At 37.0% G+C, this 11,318-nt stretch overlaps 2 protein-coding genes across 2 annotated transcripts; both read left to right on the top strand.

The window, feature by feature from the left end:
• The first annotated feature begins 122 nt into the window (after positions 1-122).
• Positions 123-6,844, top strand: LOC139976979 (uncharacterized). The gene is made up of 5 exons (XM_071985911.1): positions 123-483; positions 1,272-1,394; positions 2,161-2,299; positions 3,705-3,797; positions 6,660-6,844. Exons 1-5 carry the CDS (start codon positions 367-369, stop codon positions 6,842-6,844), a joined length of 657 nt encoding a protein of 218 aa, XP_071842012.1. The 5' UTR covers positions 123-366.
• A 1,272-nt stretch (positions 6,845-8,116) lies between these two features.
• Positions 8,117-10,507, top strand: LOC139977318 (uncharacterized). Its single transcript, XM_071986604.1, has 2 exons — positions 8,117-8,399; positions 8,610-10,507. The coding sequence occupies exons 1-2, from the start codon at positions 8,117-8,119 to the stop codon at positions 10,505-10,507; spliced, it is 2,181 nt and encodes a 726-aa protein (XP_071842705.1).
• Positions 10,508-11,318: the final 811 nt, after the last annotated feature.

Here is an 11,318-nt window from a genome sequence, read left to right as displayed (position 1 = left end):
TTAACCAGTTTTTGTCCATTTCTAATCGTTCCACTTTTATTTTTTCCATTTGTAACCAGTCACACTTTGCATCACTTACCAGGCTGCTTTCGAATTACCCACCCCAGATTTATCTTCCAATTTCTTTATTATCACTTTAGTCAGGGGTGGGAGCGTCATATATAAGGAATACATTTTAGTTATAACGAAAGTAGTTAACAATTCACGTGATGGAATGACACACATTTCAAATTATTACTTCAGTTGGCATATATAAACACCATCGTAGCAGTCCGTTAGCTCAGGCGATTGTGTGTTTCTGTTATTGTGTCCTGTCGAGTATCAAGCTGACTGAAACTAATTGATAAAAATATAATCCATGTGATCATGTCGACTTTGGAGACCTACCAACATGAACGAACTGTTTTGTGGGAAATTATGAAGACAGAAAAGACTGATGATGTTATTGGATGGTACAACAAGAACTCGGAATTATATGACAAGGTACGTAGAACATTATAATTTGAATCACGATTAGGTGTGCATATGCTGCAAGGCAGCCTGCTTTAGTCTTGTCTTTTATTGTAAAAACCTTTACATAACCATCCGGGTTATATGAAACAAATCTCTCAGTTTTGCTGCTTTTACTCCCGCTTACACGGATTAAACTGTAGATATTTCGTTTAAGATATTTCTGAATATATGTCTATCCTTTCGATGTGGTTATTGTACTTTCAGCTATTTTCGGCATTCGCATAAATGCCAAAAGCATGATATTTTGTTTATTTTTCATTTCTAGCAAGTTAATTAAGCAATCATCTTTTGTCATGTTTTCAAAAAGAATTTATTTAGTCTTCAAAGGTTTCAGAAATAAGTATAATTAATAAAGAGGACTAAAATGCAGATTGTGATGACAAGCTCTACTTTTGTGTTACTAATGCGCCTCTAACGTAGGTTATAGTAACTGGCTACAACTTACAACTCTTCAAAAGGTTGTTATTGTCCCATCTTGAGGTATAACTTCGGTCAATCAACAATCAATACATGAACAATGATAGTCAATAGGCCAATTTCTTTCATAGTGAAGTTTTGCACCACCTGAACCCTAAAATGAAGTTGATAGTAGAGAGACCACGAGTAATGTTCAACAATGTATTCTTAAAAATGTTAGATTATTAGATCAATGGTCGAAGCGGTGCAATATGAGACGGTGATATTGCCTCCTCCCATCCTATATATAAAGGCCCCTCATCAAAGTACGTGAAATACATATTTCTTTGCTTTTCTGTTAGTACGTTCCAAATGCAGGATTTCGATACCACGGATGCTTAGCGGAAACGGTTGTTGAATACGTTTCAAACAAACGTGCTGTGATTCTAGACCTAGGCGCTGGATCTGGCATTATAGGCAAACTGGTAAGTGTGTGTAGCCTTCCGAATAGTCTCCTATCTTCTGTTTCCGCTTTTACCCTTGTGAGGTGTTAACCACTGATATAAACCAGAAATATATTGCTGAGGAGCCTAAGTTAGCTCTAACAAGTAGTCCTACTTTGGTCCAACCCTATTTTGCCCCACCATTGGTATTAGATACTACATGGTGCAAGTAATTGGACAATTGGGGCTGTGCTGTCACAAGTTGGTGACGACCGCATAGAGCACGTTGTTGCATATGCATTTCTAATATTACTCCCTGAACATTTGAATAACATTTAAAAAAACAAAATCTCTGTTATACATTTATTTTCTATCGTAATTACAGATGTATTGTTTAAACAGTGAATATTATGATTTCATTTGTTTTCAGCCATTTAAAGTAAGCATTGTTCTCCTTTCTTTATCACTTTCTGGTATGTCGAATGCCAATATAATTGTATGTGCTGGACAGTGTGTTGAAGTTTCTAGTCTATTGAACGTTCTCTAGAAATGATTTAAGTAATAATTGCCTTTTCGTCTAGAGCAGAGGTTATTTTAACGGTGAAAGTAGGAGAACAGATCATAACATTAATCAACCAATTAATTGTGCAAACAAAATTGAAGGGATCTAACAAGCGTTTGTTATACAAGCTAGCAATTGCATATATGACATCCGTGTAAGAGTTTTAACGTTCGAGACAGGCTGTGCACATTTATCTTATTCAGTCTATCTGAACTTATATATCAACCTTAACATCCTTGTCCTCAGCTTTTTGATCGAGGTTTCCTAACAATTGATGCTTTAGATGCTTCACAGAAGATGCTTGATATTGCCATAAGGAAAAGAGTTTACCGTAACACACTCTTGGCTACTATAGGAACAGAAAAAATCAAAGGACTTACTGAAGGTAAGCTAAACTCAATATGAAACAAAACTTGGTAACATTGACTGTATATAATTCCATGCTATATATATATAATCAATACTTCTGCAGACCACCCTCCCCGCAATGCATATCCTATACTATCACTGATCATACTAATCATCAATGAGCTACTATTCGTATTCGGAAGATAATGATAATCAATTGAGAAGTTTGTCCTCCAACGATGGACGAATCATACATGAAAAGACAAGACTTTGAGGATTTTATCTTTTCAAATTTTTATCTGTTTTATTCCGTTTAATCGATTATTCCCTTCGACGCATTAAAGTGATATTCCGATGACAGGTTACTTACAGTAATACTTATATTAATTAAAATGAAAACATTCACATCTTAACGTCTTTTCCTAGCTAAAGGTTAATTGTATGTAAACTATTTTAACTTGCTAAACAATCAAAACTTTGAACCGTCTAACATTCGTTATGTCAGGCTCTGTTGGTCTTTCCCCAGATAATAATTCAAGTCAGCTAACATTTAAGAATTGTTTTTTTTTTAACAAGAGCATAGGTTTGTTCTTTGTATACGTGCACCCATATTGCGTCCCTTTCTGGATATTCCATGTCTTTATCACTCCAGCAAGAGGGTCCCAGTATATAATGTTCGATGTCATCATATCAAATGTATTGATTATTGCTTGTACTTGAATTTAGATAAATATTTTGACTATATAGATATGCGCTGTATTAGAATTCCATACAATATGCAACATCTTGAAGAATTGTTTTTTTCCTTGTGGCAAATGATTTACATATAATAAAATATCATGGAATATGAAAAACAAAAATATCGGCGCCCCCATAAATGCTATGAGGATATGGTTTCTTGACCTAAAACTGCGGGAAATTTTTTAGCAATTTTATTCAATTAATTTTAGGTGTAAAAATAAGTTGGCCTGACGTTTCGATCCTAGCAGGATCTTCTTCAAAGGCTAAATGACAAGTTACAGTAACAAAAGGGACAAAAACACGCACAGAATACAGACAGGTTAATGAGCATGGTGAACACAAAACAAAGATGTAAGGGGATTAGTAGACAAGGGATGGAGAGAAGAAAGAAATAAACCAACAGGGGAAGAGGAGAGGTAGGAGATAAACAGTGGAGGGACAAAGAATTAATTTCAGGCACAGAACATATCTTTCAATGGAAAAAAAGATCACAAACATGGCTCCCAATGTGCTGATGTTTATCAATGTGCTCTGTGTGAAACTGACAATCAATGTTATATTTCATAGCAACGTTGGATTGATGAAATGAACGGGAGACACCTTCATTCATTGCATGGGTAAAGATGTATGTTATGTGGTTTGCACTGTACAGAAAACAATAACTGGATGTCATTTCAGGTGATAATTTCTTCATTTTTCAGATTCCTATGACGCTGTAGTAGCTGGCGGCGTTTTTTCTGTCGGTACAGTGCAGTATAGCTCCATACCAATGCTCATGGATTACGTTAAGAAGGGTAAGTGTTTAGTGGTTAACTTAACGAAGGCATAAACAAGAGGGCAATCCGCACAGTTTGGGCCAATTTGACTTCTGAAGTACATTGACTTTTGACCTCGATCTTGAACAACCTTAAAATGTACTAATTTAAAATTTGTATCATTGTTCTATGGATATATTGTGTTTTAATGACTTTTTCCAACAGAGTGACAAGAAGGGTATGGCTAACAAACAGTTTGGGGTCTTTGATCTCTGAAATTTGACCTATCACGTCACCAATCACGTAAGAAACGTGTTTTTTATGGTCAGGCACCTACCCACCAAGTTAGAACTTCAATTCGTCTCACCATTGTCTACATATCGTGAAGTTTATTGCATATTTTCTACATGTTGACAAACATAAAATGGTTATAAACCAATTTTTAGATTTGTGACCATTGATCTAAAAGAACATTTTTATGTTTCATTTCCCTTGACCTCTGATCTGTTTGAAAGAAATGTGCTCGCGTTATCTTTAAGTATTGGGTTGCAACTTTGCAAGCCATATTTTGTATTACTTGATTTGGAAATCAATTTTCATGAGAGGAAATATATCCTAGAAGCATATAGCCCATACCTTCATGATGAAAATGGTTTACCAGCTCAAAACCTACTGGGTCTGATGCATCTTCTTTCTCTTGGTCGCAAAACATTCTAGTTTCGTCCGGGGAGCCAAATGTTGCCCGTTTAAAGCTTGTTTCAAGACCGATATTGTCAGTGAGCCGGTAGTAATTTTTGCCCCAGTTCACCTCTCCGTGAAATTATCAACGGCTGTACAGGATCTACGTGTCAACTGTTACTTATTTTCATTTCTTTCAATCGTATCGAACTTACAACGTATAACGACTGTAAATCCATGCAGTATTCACAAACTTAAAATTTCTTCACAATATAGTTGGACCTACAATGTTACATAAATTTCTGTAGATTTACAGCAGTGTCTCTGTCAATTAGTTGACAGAGAATTGTTGTACAACTATAATTATGCTTTACAAGGTGTCTGTTCACCTACAATCTATCGCGTAAAAGAAAGTATCAGTTAATAATTTTACAAAAAGGTTATGTTAAATCACTTTTTTTATGTAGAGAAACAATTACCTTCTGTTATTTGATGGACAATGGGTGTATTTTTACATAGCCTTTTGGACAGGAACAATCTCCTCTTGTAAGGTATCTGTATATTTACAAAGCCTTTAGTACAGATACATTCTCCTGTTTTGTATATTGATGCAAGGTATCTGTATATTTAATGGTAGTGTTGTATAGAAAAAGGAACCAATCATATATTAACAAAGGGTATCTCAACAATGGCATCTTGCTTCCGTGGCTTCCGTTGTAGAATAACATTTGAACAAATGACATTCAGACAAACAAAACATTGCTTTCGTTTCACCTTACAACATGTTATTTGTTTAATGCACTGTTATACAGTTGGAATAGAACGAAAATGTGTGAGAAAAAATCAAATCAGAGGAACTAAGGATGAATTGAGGTGACTAAAGTAATACAGCAAAACGGATTACAGTAATAAAAGAATGTATGGTTCACTATTGACTCCCATATAATTAAGCAGACAGTATAGTGTTACGTCTTAGATCAGTTTCATCATTTTACGCCACGATAGTTCTGTTAGTTGTAACAAATTTGAGAGTATTTTTCATAACTTGCTGAAGGTAATTACAGAATACTATAAGTTTACTACATTATTGAAGCAATGAGGCTTATCAATCGGGAGGTTCCGGGTTCGTTACCCGGCCGGGTCATAGTAAGATGGCTTTTTTCATCCAAGAGCAATCTGCGGTTTTCCCATCTGAAATGACTTTCTAAATTGATAAGATTCCAAAGTTGAGTTAAAATGTTGAATTGGAAGCCACCCGACGTGTAAGTTGTTATCCTTAGCCCTTGCGGGTTTTCTCCCACATTTGTGACGTAAAATAACTGCTGATTATTATAATCATAATTGATCTATTAGCAGATTTGATTTTCTAAACAAGGCTAGAACTAAACAGCTGCGGGGCTATGAAAGTGTGCCAGAGCGTGCCGAAATTATGATAATGACTCGTGGTAAAAAATTGTTTTACAGATTATCAACCCAAATACAGTCAAGTAATTACACAAAACATGAACATGCTTTCTTTTGCAATCAGTTTAAACATGCGATATGTTAAGCAGCAAACGTACCAGGATACAAACGAAAACTGCCAAAGCTTGCAGATTAAGAGAACCATGTGTTTGGATTGTATCGAAGACAGATTAAAACCTCCAGATTAAAAACCAGATTAAAAACTTGTTGCCTGTACTTAAAGAATAAACGAACTCTGAGATTTAAATACAAGTTTTTTTTTTTCTGCATCATATATGTTAGCTTGTTCCGTCGTTGAGATATAAAATACTGCAATTTATTCACTTTTCTAGGTTGATGCCGCTGATCAACAATCTGTTATGTCATACATGGACTACACCAAAACATGTGTCTTTCCTCCACAATTTACGTAATTATCAATCTTGGGAAATATTCAACGTGATTAGGAGGTTTTGGGTAAAGGAGGTTACTTCAACTAAATAAAGAATGGTATCAAGTATGGAAAAAAAAATTAAAGAAAGAAAATAAAAGGAAGAATTTGATGCATTGCACATGTTGACATCACAAGTTATTGGACAATCTACCGATCGAAATACTTTTAACAATAACATTGACTGGCACAACATATCAACTTTGAAGTTGAACAGTGCATCAAAGTTTAATTTTTCTGAATAGTTTGAAAGAAAATATGTGATTGTATGGACCCGCTTATACTTTATTTGTTGTTTACTGTACATTATTGTTCCATTCTTTCTTTAGGTGGATACATCATTTTTAATGTTGCCGAAAAGTCCATGAGTGAAATCCAAGCTCTAAGCGCTCGTAAATTTCAGATCCTGTCGTCACAATGGGAGGAAGCTAAGTTGTGCAGATGTGTAGAAGAGAGAGCATCATTTCACATCAATGATGAGCCAGCCAAGATAATCGTTTTGCAGAAGATGTAAATTTAACATGATAATACGTTTAGTTTAGGTTAATGTAATGCATGCTTCAGTATTTCCTTCAGTTATTCTAATGTTACAGAGCTAAGAAACGATATAGACTTTATGCGTTTGTGTAAAGGTGTTGCATTTTTTCCTGTTTGGTTTGTCAGTTACATTAAGGTGCATGCTTAATAAATATGCTAGAAATAAAACAGTAAAATAATTCTAATTGAAATATTAGCATGACATTAAATTAAAAATAAATAAAAACGACAGTCGAAAAGGACATTACTACCATCGGACATGTGGAAAGGACATTACTACCATCGGAAATGTGGAAAGGACATTACTACCATCGGACAGTTTGAAAAGACGTTACTACCATCGTACATAAGGACAGGACATTACTGCCATCGGACATGTGGAAAGGAAATTACTACCATCGGACATTTGAAAAGGACATTTCTACCATTGGACATGTGGAAAAGACATTACTACCATCGGACATATGGAAAGGACATTACTACTATCAGAAAGATGGAAAAAGACATTACTATGTGGAAAAGGACATTTGCTACCATCGGACATATGGAAATGACATTACTACCATCGGACTGGTGAGAAGGACGTGACTACCATCGGACATGTGGAAAGGACATTACTACCATCGTACATATGGAAAGAACATTGCTACCATCGGACATGTGAAAATGACGAAATGGGTCATTCCGTGTCAAATCACGGATGTCTGCTGCTGCACCCTCTCCAAAAATTCCCAATTTTTTGTATGATTGGATCACCATGAAATAAGCATATTCTGAAAAGTTGCATTGCTTTACAATTGGCTGATTTATCACACTTTGAAATTCCGCATTTTGTCGCCACCATGAAATTTTGGCATTTTCTTGGCTTTTGAGGTCTCATTTCTCAGCAATTAAACATTCTACTACCTTTCTATTACAGATTCCTATAGAGTCTATCCCATAGAACAGGAAAATAAAAAATTAGGCTACAAAAATATTGTCTTGTGGAGTTAAGTCAACTGTCAAAATATTCCATTTTTGTACTTTTCACTAAAAAATGTGCTATTTTTTTGTAATTAATTGCTCCTAAACCATTGCTTCAGGGTACTTGATTCTTTCAGAGGTTATGTCTAGTACAAGCAATACAGAATAATGATTACAATGCTTTCCTATAATATATTTGCAAGTTGTGCCACTCTAAAGTTGCTATTTCATGCTGCGATTCAGCAAGAGGTAGGGGTTTTGATGCCAATTTTTTACCAAAGTAACCATGTTAGGTCAGGTCAGGTCAGCCAGGTCACCTAGTCTAGTGAGGAGGGTGGTTGGACACCCTGATAGAACTAAAAACAAGATCTGTCTTAAGGGCGCTGGCTCAGTTAAGAGCCAACAGCGGCCATCCAGCAGCCCTTATCTCTTCCAACCCGTCTTGGGCCAGAGTGGAAGAGTAGGCCCACAAACCAGCATGAATAAGTCTTCATTACCACGGCCCCCAGTCCCCAGCAGCTCTGCATCCTTGGACCAAGGTGGCGGTTCAGTCAGGAAAGGAGCAGGGGGTGCGAAGAATCTCTGGGTAAGGACAGGCCACCAATGGAACCTGAACGTAGGAACTTACAATGTCAGAACGCTACTGGATGAAGATAGACTGATAGAGTTGTAACAAGAGCTAGAACAGGTGAAGTGGGATGTCATTGGACTCAGTGAAGTTCGGAGAAGAGGAGAACAACTTGAACAGCTAAAAAGTGGCCACCATCTATTCCACATAGGGAAGAAGGATAAAAGTGAGGCAGGAGTAGGATTTCTAGTTCATAAAAGTCTGGCAGGAAATGTAACAGAATTCAAAGGAGTCAATGAACGACTGGCACAGCTCACTATCAAGATAAATAAAAGATACAGTCTCAAAATCATTCAAGTATATGCACCAACTAGCAGTTATGATGATGAAGAGGTAGAGAAACTGTATGAGGAAATCAATGAACTGCTGCAAAACAACAATACACACTTTACTATAATGATGGGAGATCTAAATGCAAAGGTCGGAAAGAAGGAAGATGGTGAGGAATCAGTGATTGGAAATTTTGGACATGGACAGCGCAATGACAGGGGAGACAGACTAGTCGAATTTGCCATCAGCAGCAAGTTAAAAATCCTGAATACATTTTTCAAGAAAAAAGCAAACAGGAAGTGGACTTGGATAAGTCCAGACAGAGCGACAAAGAATGAAATTGATTTTATCTTTTCATCAGATCTAAACATTGTCAAGGACGTAAATGTTCTCAACAAAGTCAACATAGGCAGCGACCACAGAATGGCAATGGGGAAGTTTCAAATAAACACTAAGTTAGAGAGACAGAAGCTACTTAGACCAAAGTATAGCAACATTAACCTAGACAAACTCACAGAAAGAAACCATGAATTCCAACTGGAACTAGCAAACAAGTTTGGTACACTTAACGACGAGTGGAGAGAGCAAGATCTAGACACATGGAACCAAGAGACAATAGACATCATTCAAGAAACTGCACTCAATGTAGCAGGCAGGAAACCCAAAGACAGAGTTAGCAAACTATCAGACAGCACAAGGAAACTGATTGGAAAACGTAGACAGATGAAGATGGACAGTCAAGGTACTGACAACATAGAGTACAGGGAAACCTGCAAAACTATCAGGAAGAAGATACGTGAGGATGTCAGAAACTACAACACCAAAATGATACATGACACAATAGAACACAACAGGAGTATTAAGAAAACCAACAAGAAGCTTGGCCAGGGAACAAAGAAAATCAATAAACTTCTGGACTCAAATAGGCAGGAAATAACAGACCAGGATGATATTCTGCGGAGAATAGAGAAATTTTATGTAGAACTATACCAAACCAATCAGCAAACCGGAGACATAGATGATTCTCAGGAGAAAGTACCCAAAGTTGAATGCTGGGAAGTAGAATATGCTTTAAGCCAAATGAAACGGGGCAAGGCCCCTGGACAGGACAACATAATGACGGACACACTAAAAGAAGCAGGGGATGCAGTTAATAAGGAACTTGCAAAGCTCTTCACAGCTTGTCTTCACCAAGGGAAGGTGCCTCAAAAGTGGAAAGATGCCAACATGATAATATTGCACAAAAAAGGAGACAAAAGGGACTTGAAGAACTACCGGCCCATTAGCCTTCTATCCAATATATACAAGCTTTTTACAAAGATTCTGACAAACAGACTGGAAAGACTTCTAGACGACAACCAACCAAGGGAGCAGGCGGGATTCAGAAGAAATTTCTCAACAATAGATCACATTCACACCCTCAACCAACTGAAGGAAAAATGTCAGGAGTTCAATATACCTGTATGTGTCGCTTTCGTGGACTATGAGAAAGCTTTCGATTCCGTTGAAACCTGGGCAGTTCTCGAGGCACTGAAAGAGCAAGGCATCAACCCTAACTACATCAAAGTAATCAAAGACATCTATACTGGCAGCACAACTACTGTTAAGTTACACAAAGAAAGCAACAAAATACCAATAAGGAAAGGAGTGAGGCAGGGAGATACCATATCTCCAAAGCTCTTTACAGCATGCTTAGAACACATCTTCAAAGACATCAATTGGGAAGATAAAAGGTATCAATGTGAATGGGGAGAAGTTCAACCACCTCCGTTTTGCTGATGATATAGTCATCATAGCTAACAACTTCAACGAAATGGAGAGCATGCTACAGGACTTTGACATAACAAGCAGGAAAAGAGGACTGAAAATGAATATCAAGAAGACCAAAGTAATGGCAGACCAATCAGTTAAACACAAACCAATCATCATTAATGGAACAGAATTGGAACATGTATCTGAATACATTTACCTGGGACAACGGGTCACTCTCACCGAAAGGAACCAAGATAATGAAATAAGGAGGAGGATCAAAGCAGGGTGGCAAGCATTTGGCAGATACAGCCACATCATGAAGGGCAATCTACCGTTATGCTTCAAAAGGAAAGTGTATGACCAATGCATTCTCCCATCGAAATTTTTCAAAGATGTCGAACTACAACATACTCCAAAATTTGGTGATTTGATATGGAATGACCCTGTTACTACCATCGGACATGTGGAAAGAACATTGCTACATTGAACATATGGAAAGGACATTACTACCATCGGACATTTGAAAAGGACATTACTACCATCATGCATGTGGAAAGGACATTACTATGTGGAAAAGGACATTACTACCATCGGACATGTGGAAAAGGACATTACTACCATCGGAAAGTTGAATAGGACATTACTACCATCGGACATGTGGTGAAAAGGACATTACTACCATCAGACATATGGTAAGGACACACTACCATCGGACAGTCGAAAGGACATTACTATTATTGGACATGTAGAAAGGACATTACTGCCATCGGACATGTGGGAAGGACATTACTACCATCGGACAGATGAAAGGACATCACACCATCGGACATGTGGAAAG

This window comes from Apostichopus japonicus, chromosome 12, assembly GCF_037975245.1.
Source record: "Apostichopus japonicus isolate 1M-3 chromosome 12, ASM3797524v1, whole genome shotgun sequence".
NCBI classification, from domain to species: Eukaryota; Metazoa; Echinodermata; class Holothuroidea; order Aspidochirotida; family Stichopodidae; genus Apostichopus; species Apostichopus japonicus.
This window is presented reverse-complemented; position numbering and strand designations above follow the sequence as displayed.